The 22765-nt window shown below is 48.8% G+C and overlaps 1 protein-coding gene across 1 annotated transcript in view; it reads right to left on the bottom strand.

The window, feature by feature from the left end:
* Positions 1–9392: 9392 nt before the first annotated feature.
* IPO5 (importin 5) overlaps positions 9393–22765 on the bottom strand; it is a 446703-nt gene continuing 433330 nt past the window's right edge. Inside the window, exon 26 of the mRNA XM_078657510.1 lies at positions 9393–9540. Coding sequence (XP_078513636.1) covers positions 9454–9540 — 87 coding nt within the window. The 3' untranslated portion in view covers positions 9393–9453. The remainder of the gene's footprint in view (positions 9541–22765) is intronic.

Here is a 22765-nt window from a genome sequence, read left to right as displayed (position 1 = left end):
GTTTTTGGAGAAGAGCTCTCACCTCTTTTCGATGTAGCTGTAACTGATGAGGACAAGACTTCTTTGGTGGAATGTCCTTTGGAAGCGCACGGAAACGTAGCGCATATCCTATGCTACTTACCAGTATGCATCTGTTCTTGGCATGTAGGGCTGCTGACATTCATATCTGTGCATAGATCGCCGCCTAGTGTTGGGTCCGGATGATTGCACTTTGTTGTCTTGGAAGAGTCTTCGAAGTATCACGAGATAGATGACTCCTCCCCTATACTACAGTGCGCATGGGCATCTTCTCCATCCTCAGATTGTTTTTCGCCATTGTGGCAGAGGTGGAGATAGGAAAGTAAGAGATGGCCATGCCAAAGATAATGCTGCAGCTGCGACCGGCACCGGGGAGGAGGGCGGGCGATATGAATGTCAGCAGCCCTACATGCCAAGAACAGATGCATACTGGTAAGTAGCATATTCCGTTCGAGGCATGTGGGCTGCTGAATTCATATCTGTGCAGAGACTATATAGCAGTATCTCCTCTAGCCGTGGCTACCTGTGCCAGCTGCAGCAGTTTGAAAAAGAGTTTTGAGGACAGCCTGGCCTACACCAGCTTGCTGTTTTGCTTGCACGTCTACACAGTAGTGTTTTGTGAAAGTGTGTATGGGGGTCCATGTGGCTGCCTTACAGAGGTCTTCAAGAGGAATATTTCCTAGGAAAGCCATGGATGCCCCCATTTTCCTTGTAGATCTTGGGGGGGAAGGTTAAAGTGCGTTTTGCCTTTTGATAACATATTTGAATGCATTTAACTATCCTTCTGGCTATTCCTGACTTTGAAATAGCATTTCCTTTGTGTTGTGGTGCAAAAGCAACTAATAGTTGTTTTGTCTTCCTAAATAATTTAGTTCTGTCTATGTAATAAAGTAGGGCTCTTTTCACATCTAATGTGTGTAGGGCTCTCAGATACTGACTGTGGATTTTGAAAGAATACTGGCAGTTCTATTGATTGGTTGATATGGAAATTCGATACAACCTTAGGCATGAACTTCGGGTTGGCATGTACTTGCATGAAAGGTTCTTGGATTGTTAATGCTTGTAATTCGCTCACTCTTCTGAGTGAGGTAATGGCAACCAAGAACGCAACCTTCTACGTTAAGAATTGTAGTTCGCATGAGTGTAGAGGTTTGAAAGGAGGGCCAATAAGTCTGGTAAGTACTATATTTAGATTCCAGACTGGGGGGGGGGGGGGGGGTGTTTTGGAGGTGTCACCCTTTTCAGACCCTCCATGAAGGCTTTGAATGCTGGTACTCTAAACAGTGAAAGGTGTTGCCTGTTTTGAAGGTATGCTGCTATAGCAGCGAGGTGTAGTCGTATAGAAGAGTATGCTAAGTTACATCTTTGTAAATGCAGCAGGTAACATATAATGTTTTGTATGGAAGCGTCAAATGGGTTGATTTGGTTATTGTTACAGTAAATAACAAATCTCTTCCATTTAGCTGCATAGCACGCTTGTGTGGTGGGTCGTCTTGCCTCCCTAACGATGTTCATGCAGTCTGGGGGCAAGTTAAGGTATCTGAACTTTAAGACCTCAGGAGCCAGATCGCTAGGTTCATCCGATTAGGATCTGGGTGTCTGATTTCCCCATGGTTCTGAGTTAGAAGATGGGGAGCAAGGCACAGTCTTTGATGAGGAACTACTGAAAGTTCTAGGAACGTTGTGTACCACGGTTTTCTCGCCCATGTGGGAGCAACTAGGATTAGCGTGAGTGAGTGTTGCCGCAGCGGTGCTGGGGGAAAAGCGTACGCAAATCTGCCTGACCAGTTCATCCATATCGCATTGCCTTGTGACAACGGATGTGGGAACCTGGCGGCAAAGTACTGGCATTTAGAGTTTTCTTTTGTGGTAAACAGGTCTAGCTCTGGGTGACCTCACTCTTCGAAGAATGGCTGGAGAACTTGGGGGTGAATCTCCCATTCGTGTAGTTGTTGGCTGTGCCTGCTGAGCAGGTCGGCAATCTGATTGTCCTACCCTGGAAGGTGTTCTGCTAGGAGAAAAATATTTTTGGGAATCGCCCGCTTCCATATGCTTTGTGCCAGATGGGACAGCTGTGGAGAGTGCGTTCGTCCCTGTTTCTGGATATAGTACATTGCGGTCATGTTGTCCGTCCGGATCAACACAGTCTTGCTGAACAAGTACTTCTGAAATGCTTTCAGGGCAAGGAATATCGCTAGCAATTCTAGTTGGTTGATATGCAGCTTTTTTTGTTTGTCCAGAGCCCTTGTACTGTGTATTGAAGGAGATGAGCTCCCCAGCCTGTCAGTGATGCGTCCGCCGTTAGTACTAGTTGTGGAACCGGCTCTTGGAACAGTCGCCCCATGGAAAGGTTTTGTGGGTTCCACCACTGCAGAGAGTTGTAAGTGCAACTGTCTACCAACACTAGGTCTTTTAGTTGTCCTCGAGCTTGGTTCCATTGCCGTGTTAGGCATTCTTGTAATGGGCGCATCTGGAGTCTGGCAGGGGGGACAATGAAAATGCAGGAGGCCATCATGCCTATGGCCTGCATAAAGATTCGAGCTGGCAGAGAGTGTTGTGGCAGGAATTTGCTAATGAGTATCTGCATGCTGGCTATCCTTGCTGAGTTTGGATATGCTTTTGCCACTGAGGTATTTATAGTGGCTCCCAGGTACTGCTGTGCGTGGGATGGTTGCAAATGCGATTTTGGGTAGTTGATGGAAGCAACTGTGTAGCAACTGAAGTGTTTGAGATGTGTGTGTGCTGCGCACTGTTGGTACGATTTTGCTTGTATTAGCCAATCGTCCAGATAGGGGTACACATGAATGTGTTGCCTTCTGAGATGTGCTGCCACTGTCGCTAAGCATTTTGTAAACACTCTTGGAGCCGTGGTAACCCCGAAGGGCAAAACCTTGAATTGGTAGTGTTGACCTTCTATTGTTAACCTGAGGTATTTTCTGTGGGATGGATGGGTATGTGAAAATACGCATCCTTGAGGTCCAGTGTTGCTAGGAAATCTCCTTGTTGGAGTAACGGGAGCACTTGCTGTAGTGCGATCATATGGAAGTGTTCCGATAGTATATATTGATTTAGGGGTCTGAGGTCGAATATTGGTCTGAGGGAGCCGTCCTTCTTGTGAATAAGGAAGTATAGGGAGTATACTCCTGTCCCTTGCTGGTGGAAAGGGACTTAATCTATGGCCCCCTTTTCCAGCATGCATCCACCTCTTGTTGGAGTAGGGTGATATGTTCCGTGGACATAGGACGATGTCTGGGTGATATGTTTGGTGGTGTAGGCAATAACCAAACTGGATAATTCCTCTTACCCACCTGTCCGTGGTAATTGCGTGCCAGACAGGTAGGAACTGTTGGAGTCTGCCTCCGAATGGTGTTATGTGGTCTGGAGGCAGCGTAATGAAGTCACTGTTTTGTGGCAGTGGAGGCTCAGGTGTTATTGCCTCCACGTCCTCTTCCCTTATTACTGTTGCCCCAATAACCTCCTCTGTTTGTGTTCTTGTTGAAGGAACCTTGTGTGTTCCTTTTGTATGTGGCAGATGTTTGCGAGGTGTTTCCTCGTGTAGTTGCCCTGTATGAGGAGCACCGAAAGGAGCCTCCGTGTTGCTGAAATTGCAATGCCCCCATTGATTTTGCGGTTTCTGTGTCTTTTTTCATTTTATCCAAAATGGTGGCGACAGCAGGGCAAAATAGAAAATCTTGATTGACAGGTTGGTTAAGAATGGTGGACTGCACCTCATTCTTTAAACCGGAAATACGCAGCCTTGCATGTCTGCGTAGTAAGACGCTAGTGTTAATTGACCTAGCTGCTGTGTCTGCTGCGTCAAGCGCGCATTTGATGGAGGCATGTTATAAATTTTCCCTCTTGTATGAGGTCATCAGCTTGTGCTTTAAAGGGCTCAGGCAGGTGTTGCATTAGGCTTTCGAGTTGATCATAATGTGCCCTGTCGTAACGAGCCAGTAGGCTTGTGTATTAGCAATCCTCCATGAGTTGGAGGCTTGTGCTGCTACCCTTTTGCCTGATGCCTCCAGTATTTTTGACTATCAGGGGGAGGTGCTTCCCCTGTTTGGGAGTTGGCCCTTTTACGTGCATTAGCCACTACCAGTGAGTCTAGTTGTAACTGTCCTCTGATGTAAGTAGGGTCTGTAGGAGCTGCCCTATACTTTTCTATTCTATTCTGGGGTTGATTACCCGTACCCTGGCAGTATCCTTAGATAGGTCAGGTGCATGTTTTAGAACTCCTTTTAACATGGGAGGTGTTCTAACACTTTTTTCTGAAGTGGGGAAGGTGTCTAAAAAGAATTCTTCCTCAACAGGGTCATTATGCATATCTACATTGTGGAATTGTGCTGCCCTGTCTATGAGTTGATTGAAGACTACGGTGTCATCTGTAGGTGACGGTTTAGTAGGATAAGAGGGTACATCAGGGATGGAGTGGGTGTTGTAAGGGTCTGTTGGCTCCTCCCATGGTTCCTGTTGAGGATCTTGTGGGAAATCATATTGAGGTTGTGGCTCATCCCCCATGTTACCCTCATTGTCCCCGTGGTGAGAAGGAGAGTAAGGAATGTAAGGATTAAAGGGTGTAGTAGGCATGATAGGCTGGAAAGGAATGAAGGGTCTAGAGGGAGAAGTCCCAAAGTCCTTTTTCTTTAATGGAATAGGGGAATGTGAGCCAGAGTCCAAAGGCCTCTTTTCTGTGCAGGATGGTAACTTTACCAGTGTCTGGATTGATGTATATTTTAGCTTGGTCGCCTGATGGATCTGGGTAGAAGAGTTCTTCCTCTACAGTCCTGGGTTGAGTGTTAGACTTCTTTGGGTCGGTAACACTTTCTTTTTCGACGACTGTTTTTTTGCTTTTTTTCAGCTCGGGCCCTTGTTCGGGGTCGACTGGAGCTTTCGGGTCGACACGTTTTTTGTGCTCCGTAGGCTTTTTGGGATGAGTGTCCTTTTCCGAGTCGACCTTCTTCGGATCGACTGGTGTCTTCGGAGCACTTTCCTTTGGGTCGACAGGTTTTTCCGGCCGTGCTACGGGCTTCGGTACGGACCCCTTTTTGTCGGCGACCTTTGACGGGTCAATGGATTTTGGACCGGTAGGCTTATTCGGGTCTGCGACCTTCGGTTCGGCACCCTTAGGCTGCGTGCCCCTGTTTGGTTCGACTACCTCTTTGGGGGTCGACGTTTTTTGGCTGAGCGGCCTTCTTGTGGTCGACAGTCTTTTTTGGCTCGACGCTCTTTGGCTGTACAGCCTTTTTTGGTCCGACGCCCTTCGGGTCGACGACCTTTTTTGGCTCTGGAACCTTCTTCGGCATGATCTTACTGGCCCATGGGGTTTCTGAAGGTTTCGAAGCCGAGCCTGATGGCGGGGCTGGCGAAACTTTATGATCTTGGCTAAGGCCTTTTGGCGATGCCTCGACCGGAGCCTTCGGTAACTGGCTTATTGGTGTCGGGGGCAGTGTACTCACGATTTGCCCCGGTGGGATCTCGTCATCGGAGTCCGAGTAGTCCTCGACGGTGACGATCTCTAGGTCAGAGTCTTGAGCGTCCGGTAGTTCCTGGTAATCATCGAAGATGTTGTCCGGTTCCGGTGCCCGTCGCTGTATTTCTTGCCTAGCGGCCCGTCGGATCCGTATGGTTTTCCTCGACCGAAACTGGGCGCAGGCCGGGCAGGTTTCTTCCCTATGATCTGGAGTAAGGTACTTGTTGCCTACTAAGTGTTTGTCAGTATGTGGGAACTTGGAGTGGCATTGTGGGCACCTTTTTAAAGGGCTTCTTTCCATCGACGGTCGGCTCATGTGGTGTCGAAAAGGCCCAACGGCCCGCGTCGACGACCGATGGGAGATGGAAAGCTGGATCGAGTAGAGAGGCACCGAGCGAGAACAATACCGTCGAAGTCGAAGGCCTTTTGGCCTTTAGAAAGTTTTGTTTTCGATTCAGAAGTTGGAGTTTTGGAGTTAGCAGCCGAACCCAATGGCGGAAAAAACCATCTGAGGATGGAGAAGATGCCCATACGCACTGTAGTCTAGGGGAGGAGTCACCTATCTCGTGATACTTCAAAGACTCTTCCAAGACAACAAAGTGCAATCATCCAGACCCAACACAAGGCGGCGATCTATGCACAGATATGAATTCAGCAGCCCACATGCCTCGAACATTTATTCCTCACACACCTTTACAAACATCTGGATTCTTTGCCTGATTGAACCAAAGGAAGGGCATTAGGGTCAGAGCAAGCTGTAGCAGCTTGAACCACCCACCCTTTCGTTTTGGTAGCAGGTCACACAGACACATTAAATGAGCGCACAGGCTTCACTCCTGTCTCGCCTTGATGAAGAAAATTCATCAAAGGTTCCGTGGACAATTCCACTGAGGGAAATTGGCAATCCAGCACCATAGCTGCCGTCAATAGGTTGTTTGTTTCCAGTCCAGGGAGGACCTGGCCTGGCAGTTCGGGCTGCACTGTTCGAATGAGGAACAAGGCCAAGAGTGATTTGCATATGGCTGGGTCTGCACTGGTGTGGCATATTGAGCAAAACAATGGATTAAACCCAGATCTGTGACTGGGGGAAGAGTGGTTAAAATGTTTCAGCACTCCATCTATCATCTTGTGTTTGCTCTCTTAAATATTACAGTCAAGGGTGAACTTTCCTTCATTGCCATACCAGGTGGAGAATGTAAATCTGAAGCTGGAGAGGACTTTAATTCACAAACTCTCCCCAGTTCAGTAAGCCAATTGTCCTCCACAGGAGACCGGACAGCATGCAAAGGGTTTTGAACCTCAATATTCTCTCCTTCAGTTCGTATTGCTGTAGGAAAAACAGACAAGCGCTGAATACGCCAGCTGAAGAGTCGTCCAAAGAAGACAGAACTGTCAGCGCCACACCCAGCGCTGTCTGGCGGCAGAAATAGGAATGAGATCGGCGTCAATCAGCAGTGCTGACAGCACTGGCTGAATGGACTAAAGCACAAGGGTCGAAGCAGACTGCCACAGCCGACTTAAACATCTGAACAGACACCGAAGGTGTAAATCCCGAAAGACTGTGCACAAACACAGCCTTGAATCCGATAGCAGAGTCAGGACCCTCTGTCACAGAGGTCAGATTCAGTCAAGTTATTTCCTACCTCCTTGGAGGCAGAGGGCGCATCAGAGGAAGACTGATGCCCAAAATATTCCTACATTTGGGCTACTGTCGCCCCGGTTCCAGCATATTTAGGGAGGCACTTGGCAGACTCTTAAATGCAACTCAGCCAACAGTTGGGAGACTGCATCAGACTTACCTTTTGACTGTTGGGTTCTTGAAGCTTTTCTTGACGAAGATGACCCCTTTCCAAACTACTACTAGACCGGTCCCTAGACTTTGGTGGGGATTGAAGACGTCGTGGGTTTCAGAAAAACGCACTGCCAAGAGTTTCAAATGGCGCTCTACCAATGCCTTCGGTCGAATACGCTGACAGGAACCACAGTCCTCGGAGGTGTGATGTTCTCAGAGGCACCCCAAACAGTAGGCAGATCCATGATCAACATTTGTCCATCAGAGGCTCTGCAGGGTTTGAACTTAGACAACATTGCTTGAAAAAGCGCAGTTTTCTTGACAAGTTGTCTAGATGTGCCCGAGAACTGCCCTTAACCAATTTGGATCCGCGTTGCAAGAACAGGACAAAAGGAACTGGCATTGGCAAGGGGGTTATACAGACTCAGTTGACATCACACCTGGTGGACGTCGCCGATATGGAGTCACGCGACACTCTCGGCGTTTGGACATTTGATAGTCTCACGCCAAAGGGAGGATTCTAAAATAGGAAATGTGCTGTTAGAGTTCCATCATATCTTGAGTAAGCATTACTGTCCAAAGGTGGTAGTACTAAGTCCGAGCAACCTTTTGCCCAAATATTACATGGCTTTCCCTTATTCAAACAGTTTGGAAGCAAACAAAATAGTGGACTTTCACAGTAAGGTAGACAATAAGCCCATCATAAATTAAAAGTTTGACATGTGAAAATATTTATTTTAAATACAAAAAATTTAATTTGATAGATGGCTGTTATTTTGAATGACAATAAAACATTAAAAGGATGAAATCCTTCAAGAGCTGTACACAGTCTACTTGTTAAATAAAAAAATGTAAACTTAAACCAGCAATCAAATTTCGATGAGCAAAGTGTCTACATAAAATTGTTCCATATAACACTGCAAATCAGTTCATTAAAAACATTTTAAAGCGAATTGTTTTCCGTGGCAAACAAGAACAACCTGACTGCTTGATCAGTTCGAGCGCAAGCTACTGAACATTAAAATGTTGAGGTTTTTGAAAGAAAGTTGCTACAGACTAGATTTTCAGTGGGTCACCAGCAGGACAGGTTTACCAACAAACACTGAATGTAAATACCTCGCATTTGAAAACTGAGTGTTGGAAATTATAAAATGGACCCTCAAACGTACAGACCGATCACAGCACGCTTGAAAATCTCTGGGACTATGTAAATGAGAATGTTCATACAATTCAAAGAAAATTTCAACAGTTCATAGTCCTGAATCTCCTTTGCAATGCAGCATTTACACACTTAGATGTGTGACCTTAGGATTAAATGTAGATGCCACTAAAATAAGTGTTTAACTAACTGAACAAGTTTGAAACAAAAATGGGTGTAAAGATAAATACGGCTAATGCATTGTAAGGGAACGTGGACAACATTAATCAAAGACCCCAAACTTAAAATTCATTTAACATCTTGGTGCTAATAAATTCTTCCTGCATGGAAGATGGACTCCTACTCCCAACATTAATTGTGAGCATCAAACGTAAATGAGTAAATCAGAAAAGCACATAACTTTCACTCAAAATTCATTTTGTAATTCAACGTTATTTATTGAGGGGTGAAGGACATATAGTCAGACATGCCAAAGACACTTCACATTCAAGGACTGGAAGCTGAATTGCTTTCTACATTGAGTCACTACACAAGCCCTTTGCAGAAAAGAACTCAATGTGACATCAATAAGAAATCTTCATGTTTATTTCCTTAACTTCACTTTAGATTTAATATTTTGCTGGGTAGAAAGTCTATTTCCACACTCCATTGAATGCATTTAACACCAGATGTACCAATATGATTTTCTGCTACAACGCACATCACTTCTTAGGAACTTCTAGCTTTGCCAAATGACATAATTTCCACACTTTCCTCATTTAGGTCATACTGGGAATTACTTATTTTAAAAAAATACTCTGCGCGGTTTGTAGAGCTTTGCAATGAACTTTAGTCCTAAACACGAGTCTTTAAAATTCATTTGCTTCTTGCTACTGACAACTTGTGGTCTGTATAAGAATGGCCTACAAACACTACAATTCTTTTGCTCAAAAAAGAAACAAAGAAACCTAAACGAGAGGGGTATGATTTATTGAGTTAGTTATCTTAGATATCTTGTACTGATATTAAGGGTCTTCATGCAATGCACAGGAGGTCTTGTAAAGCCTTCAGCTGTGTTGTATCCAGTTGTGATATGCATTCTGTCCACAATCCGCCAGAACCCTAGGGGTAGAAAGAAAAAGACTTCATAAACATCTAACCAAACATCATTTTGTACAGCACATTTAGTTAAACTGAGCCTAGAGCAAGTCAACTACACAGTACTGAAATCAGTTTGACTTTCATGATGCTGAAAAAAGAAATAAGCCACTAATAATGCTGAGAAAAAAGGAAATCAGACTTCATTCTGACCGCACCTTAAAACAAATTAAAACACCCTCACTTTTTATTTTCTATTACTAAGATGTGAATTACTATTGAATGCCATTAACTGGTAAAGCAAGAAAGACTATGGGAACCATTGCAAGAGACATTGTTATTCCACCTCCCAGAAGCCTGGTGGTTAAATATGAGCAACTCAAGGACCTAGTGTAAATGCTTACCTCACATCTGAGTTTTGTAGGCTGATGAGAACTATTCAAATGCTGTGAAACTGCCACGCACTGTATTTTTTCGGGTGTACACAACTTAGTAAAAATAAAAAACACTACAGCATGCCACCAGACTTACCCTCTGATATCACACCAAGGCCATTAGTCACAATTCTAGAAGTACTGAACAAATGAATTGCCTTTAGTAACACTATTCCTGGTAGACCATCTACCCGCAGATTGCTCACCGTTTGAATGTTCGCCCAGGCATCACACTGGATCCCAAAAGTCTTCAGCAGTACCCTAGTGTGCCAACAGCTGGCATCACCTGCTTTGCATCAATGCACAAGTTACTTACCTGGTAAGAAACAGTAGCTAGTGTTCGATTCCTTACCTTAGACTATCCTCAGGCGTCAGACAGGAGCCGGAAAGTTTTCGTCAGCAGTACCCCTGCGCGTCGGTAGGCGTTGTCTGCGGCTCTGCGTCCATCGTCGTGATCGCCGGGATGACGTCCGAGTAGTTAGGCGCCGCCCTCGCACGCTGACATCAGTTCTGTACATAGCTTTCCTGGACAGGAACGCAGAGCCATGACAGAAACAGACACTGGTCCCATGAAACTAGGGCCCTGAAAGGGATGTCCTTAACCGTAGATATCGGTTCGCAGATGGGGAGGATGGGTGGGGCAGTAAGGAATCTAACACGAACTACTGTTTCTTCCAGATATATCGTTACCAAAGGCAAGTAACTTGTGCATCTGAAAGAAAAAGGTTAGTGTTAGATTCCTTACCTTAGAATAGATACCCCAGCAATACCAACCCCGGTGGCGGGTCTGCGAACCAAGATCACACCAGAAAGTCCTGGAGAACGGAACGTCCGAAAAAAGCCATCTCTCCGGACTTGGCTGTCCAGGCAGTAATGCCTAGCAAACGTGTGCAGCGAGGCCCACGTAGCTGCCTGACAGAAGTCCTGCAAGGGGACTCCCGGACCCAGGGCAGTAGTAGCTGCCGTGGCCAGAGTTGAATGGGCGCGCCAGCCCAACAGGAGGCTCCTTTTTTGCCTAAGAGCAGCAAACCTTAATGCACAAGACGACCCACCGAGAGATGGTCCGCTTGTGCACCGCCTGTCCCTTCTTAGTGCCCACGTAACTAACAAAGAGCTGGTCACCCAACAGGAACTGGCGTGTGCGATCTAGATAGGAGAGCGCACGTTTTGGGTCCAGACGGTGGAGCCGCTCTTCCTCTTTCGAGGGATGCGGAGGCGGAAAGAAGGTGGGCAAGGTGATGGACTGCCAGATATGAAAGGCTGTGACCAACTTCGGCAGGAAAGAAGGACGAGTCCTCAGAACAACCTTGTCCAGATGGACAGAGGAAAGGAGGTTTAGAAGATGGAGCCTGAAGCTCACTCTCTCCTGGCAGAGGTGATGGCAACCGGGAATGCAGTTTTAAGAGTCAAAAGACGAAGAGGACAGTTATGAAGTGGCTCAAAGGGAGTGCACATCAGATAGGTTAGAACCAGACTCAAGTAAGTCCAACTGAGGCATCACGTAGGGAACAGGAGGAAACGTGTGTGGTGCCTTTTAAGAATCTATTTACAACGGGGGACTTGAAAAAAGAAGGCTGATCAGGAAGCCTTAAGAAGGCTGAAATGGCCGAGAGGTAGCCCTTGATAGTGTCCAGAGGAGAGACCTGCTGGGCAAGAGAAAGAAGGAAGAGGAGAACCTCTGAAAGGGAGGCAGAGAGTGGATCCACAGCCTTGCTGTGCACCATGCCACAAATTTGTTCCACCTGCAGGCGTATACCGTTTTTGTGGAGGGACGCCTGGCTGCCAGAATCACATCACAGAGGAAAGTCAAATGGCCTCAACTGCCGCCACTCAATCTTCACGCATGTAGGTGGAGACTGGACAGGTTCGGGTGGAGGACCATCCCCTGCTGCTGCAACAGAAGGTCCCCCTGAAGAGGCAGAAGAATCGGGGATCGACTCATGCTGAGTAGCTCAGGATATCAGTATCTTCGTGCCCAGTCCGGAGCCACAAGGATGACTAGGGCCCGGTCTCACCAGCTCTTCAGCAGCACTCTGGGCAGAAGTGGTATAGGCAGAAAGGCGTACAACAGACCGCAGCTCTACTAGTGATTAAAAGCGTCGCTGAGCGAGTGCCGCCTTGAAAATTCCAACGCGCAGAACTGAGGACATTGCACGTTCTCTTCGGTGGTGAATAGATCTAACCAAGGCTCTCCCCACTGCTGAAAGAGACCTTGCACCACGCCAGAGTTCAGACGCCATTTGTGATCCATCATGCACCGGCGGCAGAGTTTGTCCGCCCTGGCGTTCAGAGAACCTGCCAGGTGTTGAACCACCAGGGTGACGCCCTGGTGTTCCAGCAATTGCCAGAGGCGCAGAGCCGCCTGACAAGGGTCCACAACCCCACCCTGCCTTGTTTGTTGCAGTACCACATGGCGGTGGTGTTGTCTGAACACCTGCACTGCACATCCCTGGACAGATGGAAGTTATGCCTTCAGTGCAAGCAGGATCGCCCGCAGCTCCAGAAGGTTGATATGGAGCCGGGACTCCGCCAGAGGCCTCTGATTTTCACCTCTCCCATGTGGCCCACCCATCCCAGGAGGGACGCATCTGTCACCACTACGTGCTCCGGTTGGGGTAGGGAGAGGGATTTGCCGCTGACCCAATCGCGGTTCGTGAGCCACCACTGCAACTGACTCGCAGTGCCCTCTGAGATCAGGACGTGGTCAGACAGGTTGCCCTGATGCTGTGCCCACTGAAACTTCAGGTCCCACTGAAGAGCTTGCATCCGGCACCTGGCGTGATGCACCAGAAGGATGCAGGAGGCCATCAGCCCCAAGAGCCTCAGCGTCAACCTAACCGAAACTCCAGATAAAGGCTGAAAGATCGGAATCTGCGCCTGAATATCCCGAACCCGCTGTTCGGGGGGATAAACCCGAAACTGCGCAGAGTAAAGAACCGCTCCGATGAAAAGGAGCTTCTGAGAGGGGCATAGGTGGGACTTCGGCATGATGGAGAACCCCAGCGAGTGCAGGAGGTCGGCCATAGTCTGGAGGTGGGAGACTACTGTTTGGGGCAAGCCTGCCTTCAACAACCAATCGGCGAGATAGGGGAAAGACTGAAACCCCTGATCTGCATAGATGAGCTGCGAACACCCCCATCACTTTCGTGAACACCCAAGGGGCGCTGGTAAGGCCGAAGGGGAGCACAGGAAACTGAAAGTGCTTGTGGCCTACAGTGAACCGCAGGTAGCGCCGGTGGGCCAGCAGGACGGGGCTGTGGAAATATGCGTCCTGCAAGTCCATCGCCACTATCCAGTTTCCCGGGTCCAGGGCAGCTAGGACCGGAGCCAAAGTCAGCAACTTTAACTTCTTCCGGAGGAAGCCGTTGACTCTCCGTAGGTCCAAGATAGGGCCTAGGCCTCCTTTGCCCTGCTTGGGTACCAGAAAGTAGTGGGAATAGCAACCATGCCCTACTTCTGGCCAAGGAACACGCTTGACGGCCCCCATGGCCAAGAGGGCCGTAACTTCCTCCTGCAGAAGTTGCAAGTGATTCCCCGACATGCGGTGGTACTGCGGTGGCATGGCTGGAGGGGGTGGCCTCGAAGGGGAGGGAGCAGCCCCTTCAGACGATTTGCAGCACCCACCCGTCCGACATGATGGTGCGCCAGTGGAGGAGGTGATGGCGAACCCTGCCCCCCCACTGGCGTCGAATGGGCCTGAAATGCTGGACTAGGAAGGCTTAGAGGCAGATGCTGTGGGAGCAGATGTGGACTGACCCTGCCGTTGTCCCCCGGGACTGCCATGGCGGTAACCACAACAAGACTGGTTCTGTGGCTGGCTGGACGTGTGGGGGTGCCCCTTTCTTAGCCACGAAAGGAGCGAAAAAGCGGAAGTTTGCTGGCGCTGGCCAAGGCCCAAGGATTTGGCCATAGCCCTGGAGTTCTTAAAACGCTCTAGTGCACTGTCCGCTTTGTCGCCAAAAAGGCGACTGATATCGAAGGGCATGTCCAGGAGCGTAGCCTGGACATCCCCCGAGAAGTTGGCAGACCTCAGCCAGGTGTGGCGACTAATCGCCACCGTCGTGGAAATCACTCTGCCCAGTGAGTCTGTGGTGTAAAGTCCACATCTAATTGAGTATCGTGCTGCATCCTGCCCCTCCGCCAGGGCTTGGGCGAGCCGTGCCCGGGCCTCCTCCGGAGACTCTGGCAGCACGTCCGCAACCGTATCCCACAGAGAGTGGGTGTAACGGCCCAAAAGGCAGGCGGTGTTGACAGACCGCAGCCCCAAACTCAGAGGAGAACAGTTTCTTTCCAAACTGATCATACCTTTTGGATTCCCGATCCGGAGGAGCGGTCGGGAATGCGGTCTGGGACGTAGAGGCCTGGATCACCAGGCTCTCGGGGGGTGGGTGAACGGACAGAAAGCAGGGGTCGTCTGAGCCGGGCGGTGGCGTCTGGCCATGTTCCGATCCACAGGGAGGCCTATAGAGGGCTTGGACCAGGTGCCCATCAGAACATCAGTGAGGGCCTCGTTAAACGGCACTAGACTCAGAGGAGCTTGCCTGCGGTTTGAGCACCTCAGTGAGGAGGTTAGTCCTCACGGCCGCGACAGGGAGCTCAAGAGCCAAGGCCTTGGCCGCCCTGTCCAACACCACGCTATAAGTAGCCCCCTCCTCCGAAGCCACGGAGGGAGGAGAGACGAAACCAGTGTCGGGCGAAGTGTCCAGACCACTGGCCTCACCCAGCTCTTCTGCCCAGTCCTGGCTCAACTGGCACTGCTGTGCCAGAGGGTCCTCAGACCCCTCCCAGTCCTCCTCGTCGCCCATCTCCTTGTAAACAGGCAAACATGATGGAGCCAGTTGTAGGTGAATTGCTCACTGTGAGAAGTTGGCCTGATGTGCAGTGCTCACTATTCTAGTGATCACTATATATCAGTCCAAACAACCCTTATTGATGATTGGTTGTAAGTCAACCTTATAGACCAGCTATCCTAGTAGCATGGATACGAGCAGTCTAAGGCTAAGACTCTAGAGGGCGTGTTAAGCCAGCTGTTTTACCATCACATTACCCCTTGAACACCCAGTGAAAGGACACCACAGAAGTGTTATGAAAATAAACAATGTATTTATTAGAATCACAACAACCCTGTACTCTTTATGAGGACAGGGTGCTAGGCACACAACAAAACTCTTACGAAAATACTTAAGTTAGCACAGTATTTACAAATGCCCGAGGGGCACGAAAAACCATATACTCTAAAAGTGGAATGCGAATTACTAGCAGGTAAGTAACAGTACTAATAGGCTTTGGAATCGCTAGGACTTGACTATAGAATCGTTAGATTACTTCTAGGAGACCTAGGGGACTCGGGTGCAGAGTGTGCACTCTCACGCGGGATGCGGGACAAAGTCTATGGAAGCTAGTAAAGTTAAAGTTAGTGTTCACGGGCGAACCCGACCTGGTAGGGAGAAAACGACAGTGGATCCTGACCCTTGGATAGTGAGGCTATGCTGGGACACCGAAGTTACCTAGCCCAGGGGCTGCAGCTGCATAGGTCTCAAAAGACGTCGGGAATCCTCGTTGCCGGACCAGGAGCCTGGAAGAAAGGAGTTGCTGGCAGGCGACCAGTGAAGAAAGTTCGATGGATCCAAGCCTGGATCGAAGAAGGATGACACCTGAAAGCAGAGGGGACCAAGTTCGTGACTACTAGCCAGTAGTCAGTGGGCACCAGGAGGGCACCGGATGGTAGTCACCTCGACTAGGTGAGTGGGCGACGCTGGCTCTGCAGATCTCACGGACCAGGAGGCGTTGTCGGCGACCAGGATGGAGGGGCGAGCTGTCCCACGATGGATGAAGCTGTCGGCGTCGAAGTGACCCAGGATTGGGCAACAAGCCTTGGCTAATTCAAGCCCACGCGGTGGACTCAAAATGGCGTCTTGGGTGGACCAGGAGGGTCCGGGGTGCTCCTCTTCGGGAAGGGAGCAAGGGCCAGTCTGGAGCAACCAGACCAGCAGCAGTGATGTCGTCGGGCGTCGTCAGGAAGGCCACAAGCCAGCGGGCTAGTAGCCAAACAACGCGGTGAGCAGCAAAAAGCAGAAGGGCCCCACGCAGATCGTGGAGATGCTGGGAGGCTGCACTTCGGTGCTGGAGCTGCTCAGGGTCGGGGCTTCTCGGACCCCAAAGCACTCACCAGGAAATTACTCGGCGGGCTTGCTGTGCAGAAGTCGTGCAGTCTTGAAGATGGCCGGTCCCTCGAGGTCTCGTCGCACCCACAGTTCTCAGCTTGGCTGTAGAGGTGGGTAGAGGTCAGAGGTGCCAGGGAAGCCGGTTCTCGTCGAGCTGGGCAGTCGGATTCCGGAGGAAGGACTTGCAGCAGACCGCAGTGTTCTTAGATGGTGCCTGCGGATGCAGGGTGACTACTCCTTAGCCACAATGGAGAAATCTTAGGAAGAAGTCTTGAGTTCCTTTCGTAGAAAGTAGTTTCAGGATTCAAAGATGATCTGATTTGGAAGGGGGCCAGTCTCTACCTTTATCTTGGAAAAGGGGGCTGGCACGCGACTAAGTCCTGCCCTATGGGTGGGACCAGGAGGGGGGTGGTTACACCCACTTCCTTGGCGGGCTTTTCCCCAGCACAGGGTCTGGAGTGTCCCTGGAACTGGTTTGAGCCAGCCTATGCACAGTGAGCACCGGGGTGCCACGTGCAGTAACCTTCCTCTGTAGCCCTGCCTACCTACAATACACAAAATCCTGTCTGGGACGGTGCTGGCACCGCCCCTGGCAGGAAACCCTTTGTCCTTATCTCCTGCTCTGGGAGGACTTCCAGCAGCAGGAGGGCAGACTTGTGTCTCGGTGGCAGCATCCATTTTGTGGAGCTGAGGCTCTGTTTGACTTTAACCGGGGTTAGGGGTTACATACATGTCGTGTCCCTCTAGAAGGGTGGAATGCTAACCCCGTCGCCAGAATTGGCGAGGGGTTAGTATTCCAATTCGTATGACACCTTACTCGACATGTTTTGATAAAGCGATACCAGAGTTGGCACATAACCGCGAGGATTATAATGCACTTAAGAGTATATGGTATGCGATATCATGCAAACGGCTAAGGGATAGATCCCGAAAGCCGCAGACAGGCTCAGCTCATGCCAGAGCACTATCTCACACGATTCCAAGCACTCTGCCTTCAGGATTGTCAAGGCCTGCCATAGGAGTGACTGATAGGAGATCTGTGTGTCCATTTTAGGGTTAGATATAGGTATACTATATCTAAAGCAAAGGGTGAGTACACCACCTTGCCCCAGCTGTCGTGCAGCCAGTTGTGTCAGTTTAGTTAGCCAGCCCAGGGGTGGCATAATACATGCTTCAGCCCCTGGGAGACTTCTGGGTGCACCTCAGCCCTGGGTACAGGGACTTGGAGGGCCCAGTGCCAATTCAGTACAATTTGGATAGAGAGAACAGCTAGGCTGTGGGTCTGATTAGCAGGCCCACAGCCAGGGAAAGTCGTAAACCAGTGCAGCAAAAAGCAAAAATCTGGGTGATCATAGGATTGCAGACCCTACTCTCCTACACTCACCCATCGGCATCGGAGACTGCGCTGAGCGGCGCCGCTCTGTCGCACCCGGACTGAAACCGGGGCCGGCGTCGTCCGAAGACAGCACAGGAAACAACACCCTCGAGGTCGGCGCCAGCAGAGGAGTCTTGAGTTCGACTGGTGACGACCCGGATCCAGGCCTGGATCCTGTGGGGCCCTGCAGCGTCAGGACCGGAGTCGACGCTAGGGCCCCCAGTCGGACCCGTGGGGCCCGAAGGCGCCTCGGCAGGTTACGACGGAGGGAAGTGCGACCTCATGGCCGTGAGGAAAGCACTCATCTCCTCTGGCGTCGCGTACAGCCCAGGGACCGGCTGGTATGGAGGTGGACACAGCGCTTGCGACTCCGGAGCCACGCGGGCGGTGTCGCCCGAACCTCCCAGCCGCGGAAGCGTCAGGGGGAGTCGGAAGAGCGATGACGCCTCTTCGACTTCTTTTTCGAATGCCTCGACTTACCGGAGGACTTGGAGCCAGACGAGTGGTGGTGACTCAACGAGAGGCGATGACTCAACGAGAGGCGATGACTGCGGCTCAGCGACCGGTCCCTCGAGCGGCACGGAGCAGACTTCCGGATCTCGAGTAGCTTACGGGACCCATCCTGTCTAGCCTTCGAGGTCAAGGCCCAGCAATCGGGGCACGACTTGTCATCATGGTCGGCCCCGAGGCAGTAAAGGCACTGACGGTGGGAGTCGGTCACCAACATCAGGCAGTGACAGGCCTCAAGGTTTAAAACTAGGCATCCCTACGGCACCGCGAGTCGAAGGTAGCCTCGAAAAGTGATCAAGAGATATAAGGAATATGCTACTTACCAGTATGAATCTGTTCTTGGCATAGAGGGCTGCAGAGTGGTACATTTATGAATAGATCGCCATCTGGTGTTGGGCTCGGATGATTGCACTTTGTTTTTCTTCTGGAGAAGTCTTTGTCGTCATAGGTGACTCCTCCTCTCGGTGTTAGTGCGCATGGGCATCGGCTCCATCCTTAGATTGTTTTGCCATAGTAGGGTTAGATGGAGTAGTGTAGTATAGTACATAAAGATATGCCCATGTAAATGTATCTAAATAAGATAATGTTGGGACAGACACAGGTTTCCGGGGAGGCAGGGAGGGCATGTACCACTCTGCAGCCCTCTATGCCAAGAACAGATGCATACTGGTAAGTAGCATATTCCGTTCGAGGCATATGGGCTGCAGATGGTACATTTATGAATAGATTGTAAAGCAGTTACCTCCCTAGCGGTGGTCACCAGTGTCTGTCGCAACTGTTTGAAATAGAGTTTTTAATACAGCTTGGCCCACTCTGGCTTGTTGTGCAGCCTGTACATCAACACAGTAGTGCTTTGTGAATGTATGTGGTGTAGACCAAGTTGCTGCTCTACATATGTCATCTAGGGGAATGTTCCCTAAGAATGCCATAGATGCTCCTAGTTTTCGTGTAGAATGAGCTCTAGGAGGAACAGTTAATGTTCTCTTTGCTTTAATGTAACATATTTGTATACATCTTACAATCCATCTTGCGATGCCTGCTTTAGAGATAGGATTGCCCTTATGTGTTGGGGAAAATGCTACAAATAGTTGTTTAGTTTTCCTGAAGTCTTGTGTTCTTTCTATGTAGTACAAAATGGCTCTTTTAACATCTAGTGTATGTAGAGCCCTTTCTGCCACCGTCTGTGGCTTTGGAAAGAAGACTGGTAATTCCACTGGCTGATTGATGTGGAATGCTGAAATTACTTTAGGCAAGAACTTTGGGTTTGTTCTAAGAACCACTTTATTCTGGTGCACCTGTAGGAATGGTTCTTGTATTGTCAATGCCTGTAATTCACTTACTCTTCTGAGTGAGGTAATGGCTATAAGGAAGGCCACCTTCCATGTCAGGAATTGTATTTCGCACCTATGCATAGGTTCGAAGGGTGGCCCCATTAGTCTGGTGAGTACTACGTTGAGGTTCCAGACTGGGGAAGGTGGTAATCTTGGTGGAATGACTCTTTTAAGACCTTCCATGAATGCTTTTATCGCTGGTACTCTGAACAGTGATATACGCTGCCTGTTTTGTAGGTATGCTGCTATAGCTGCTAGATGTACTCTGATAGATGTGTACGCTAGATTACATTGCTGTAAGTGTAGTAAGTAGCAAATAATCTCCCTTGTTGATACGTCCAGAGGGTTGATATTGTTATTAGTACAGTGTATAGCAAACCTCTTCCACTTAGCTGCATAGCATGCTCTGGTGGTTGGACGTCTCGCTTGTTTAATTATCTCCATGCAATTTGGGGGGAGATCTAAGTACCCAAATTCTAGGATTTCAGGAGCCAGATCGCTAAGTTCAATTGAGTTGGATCTGGGTGCATTATTTCTCCATGGTTCTGTGTAAGGTGCATGGGTAGAATTCGTAGCTTTTGATGTGGCACTTGTGAGAGTTGCAAGAGCGTGGTGAACCACGGCTGTCTTGCCCACGTGGGTGCTACTAGTATCATGGTCATTGAATGTTGTTGCAGTTTCCGGGTGCTACTAGTATCATGGTCATTGAATGTTGTTGCAGTTTCCTGACCACTAATGGGATTAGTGGGAGAGGGGGAAAAGCGTATGCAAATTTGTTGGACCAATTTATCCATAACGCATTGCCCTGCGACAGGTGATGTGGGTACCTGGACGCGAAGCTTTGGCATTTTGCGTTCTGATGAGTGGCAAATAGGTCTATCTCTGGTTGTCCCCATCTTTGGAAGAATGGGTGCAGTATTTGTTGGTGCAGTTCCCATTCGTGTATTTGTTCCGACTGTCTGCTTAAGATGTCTGCTATCTGGTTTTGGACTCCTGGTAGGTGTTCGGCTAACAGATAGATGTTTTGAGGAACGGCCCATCTCCAAATTTCCTGTGCTAGTCTGGATAATTGGAGAGAGTGCGTCCCCCCCTGTTTTTGAATATAATACATTGCTGTCATGTTGTCTGTTCTGATCAGGACTGCTTTGTTGATAACATGTATCTGGAAGGCTTTCAATGCTAGAAACACTGCCAGTAATTCTAGATAGTTGATGTGCAGTGTTCTTTCCTGCACACTCCACCTTCCTTGTACTGTGTACTTGTCCATATGTGCTCCCCATCCGGTGAGCGATGCGTCTGCTGTTATTGTCACCTGTGGAATTGGCTCTAGGAACGACCGCCCCTTGGTAATGTTTGTTCTGTTCCACCACTTCAGAGAGCGGTGTGTGCGGTCGTCTACCAACACCAGATCCGTAATCTGCCCTTGAGCCTGATTCCACTGTGTCGCTAAGCATTCTTGTAGCGGACGCATTTGTAGTTTGGCATATGGTATTAGCAGTATGCAGGATGACATCATGCCTAATAGCTGCATGAACACTCTTGCTGTTAGTGAGTGTTGTGGCTGAAATCTCTGAATGATTGTAAGCATTGTTTGGACCCTGACTGGGTTGGGGTACACTTTGGCTTTTTCTGTGTCTATAGTAGCCCCCAGATATTGTTGAACCTTGTTTGGTTGTAGGTGTGACTTTGTGTAGTTCACCGTGAACCCTAGCTGGTGTAGTAGCTGAATTGTCTTTTGTGTGTTTTGCAGACACTCCTCTTGCGACCTGGCTTTTATTAGCCAGTCGTCCAAGTATGGGAAGACATGAATTTGTTGTCTTCTTAGGTGAGCTGCTACCACTGCCAGGCATTTTGTGAACACTCTTGGTGCCGTTGTGACACCAAATGGAAGGACTTTGAACTGATAATGTTGTCCTTCTACCACAAACCTGAGGTATTTCCTGTGGGCTTTGTGAATAGGGATGTGAAAGTAAGCGTCTTTTAGATCCAGTGTAGAAAGAAAGTCCCCTTTCTTCAGTAAAGGAAGTACTTGTTGGAGCGTGACCATGTGGAAATGTTCCGAATTTATGTATGCGTTGAGAGGTCTTAGGTCCAGTATTGGCCTTAGAGACCCGTCCTTTTTTGGAATTAGGAAGTATAGGGAGTATACTCCTGTTCCCTGTTGGTGCTGTGGAACCTTCTCTATGGCATGCTTTTCTAGCAGTGATATTACTTCCTGTTTTAATAGCGTCAGGTGATCTTGTTTCATTGGACGCTGTTTGGGGGGGATGTTTGGTGGGGTAGCTGTGAGTTCTAGGCAATGACCATGTTGGATAATTTGTCTTACCCACTTGTCTGATGTGATGTTTTCCCAGACAGGTAGGAACTGTGATAGGCGTCCCCCTACCGGTGTTATATGGTCTGGGGGAAGCTCTATGAAGTCACTGTTTTGGGGTTGGAGAGTTGCGGTTGTTGTTGTTTCCGCGACCTCTACCCTTGTTGTTGTTACCCCTGTATCCACCTCTAGAATTACCTCTGGGTGATGTAGGTGTAAAAGAGGTTTGCTGTTGGTTTGTACCTGTATTTTTGGATCCTCCTCTATAGGTGGATCTACGAAAGGAACCTCTTTGTGTCGGCTGTTGCAATGCTCCCATTGATTTAGCCGTTTCTGTATCCTTCATCTTTTCTAGGGCCTCATCTGTCCCTGTGCCGAAAAGTGTTTTCCCATCAAAAGGTTGGTTCAGTAACGATGTTTGTACCTCTTGTTTGAACCCTGATACTCTGAGCCATGCATGTCTCCTTAACATGATGCTTGTGTTTGTCGACCTTGCCGCAGTTTCTGCCGCGTCTAGGGCGCACTTTATTGAAGTGTTAGTAATTAACTTCCCTTCTTGTATAAGTTGATCTGCCCTCTTTTGATGTTCTTTAGGGAGATGTTTGATGAGTGTTTCTAACTCATCATAATGCGCTCTGTCATACCTTGCAAGTAGTGCTTGTGTATTAGCTATGCGCCAACTGTTTGCCGCTTGAGATGCTACTCTCTTGCCAGAGGCATCTATTAGTTTAGACTCTTTGTCAGGAGGTGGAGCTTCTCCTGTAGATAAAGAGTTTGCTCTCTTGCGAGCGTTTGTGACCACTAGTGAGTCTAGAGGAATTTGCCCCTTAATGTATATTGGGTCTTTTGGAGCTGCCCTATATTTTTTATCAATTCTTGGGTTCAATACCCTAGCCCTCACTGGGTCTATGAATATCTCTGATGTATGACTGAGAAGGCCCTTAAGCATTGGTAGTGTTCCTGATGTTCTTTGTGCAGTAGGTAGTGTTTCTAATAAGAAATCCTGTACTTGAGGTTCTGTATGTAGGTCTACCTTATGAAATGTTGCTGCTCTAGTAATGAGCTGTGCAAACCCAGTATTGTCATCAGGAGGTGAAGGTTTTGAGGGATATGACTCAAGG

The sequence above is a fragment of the Lissotriton helveticus genome, chromosome 8 (assembly GCF_964261635.1).
Source record: "Lissotriton helveticus chromosome 8, aLisHel1.1, whole genome shotgun sequence".
Classification (NCBI taxonomy): Eukaryota; Metazoa; Chordata; class Amphibia; order Caudata; family Salamandridae; genus Lissotriton; species Lissotriton helveticus.
Note: the sequence above shows the minus strand (reverse complement) of the source record. Positions and strands in the feature narration are given on the sequence as shown.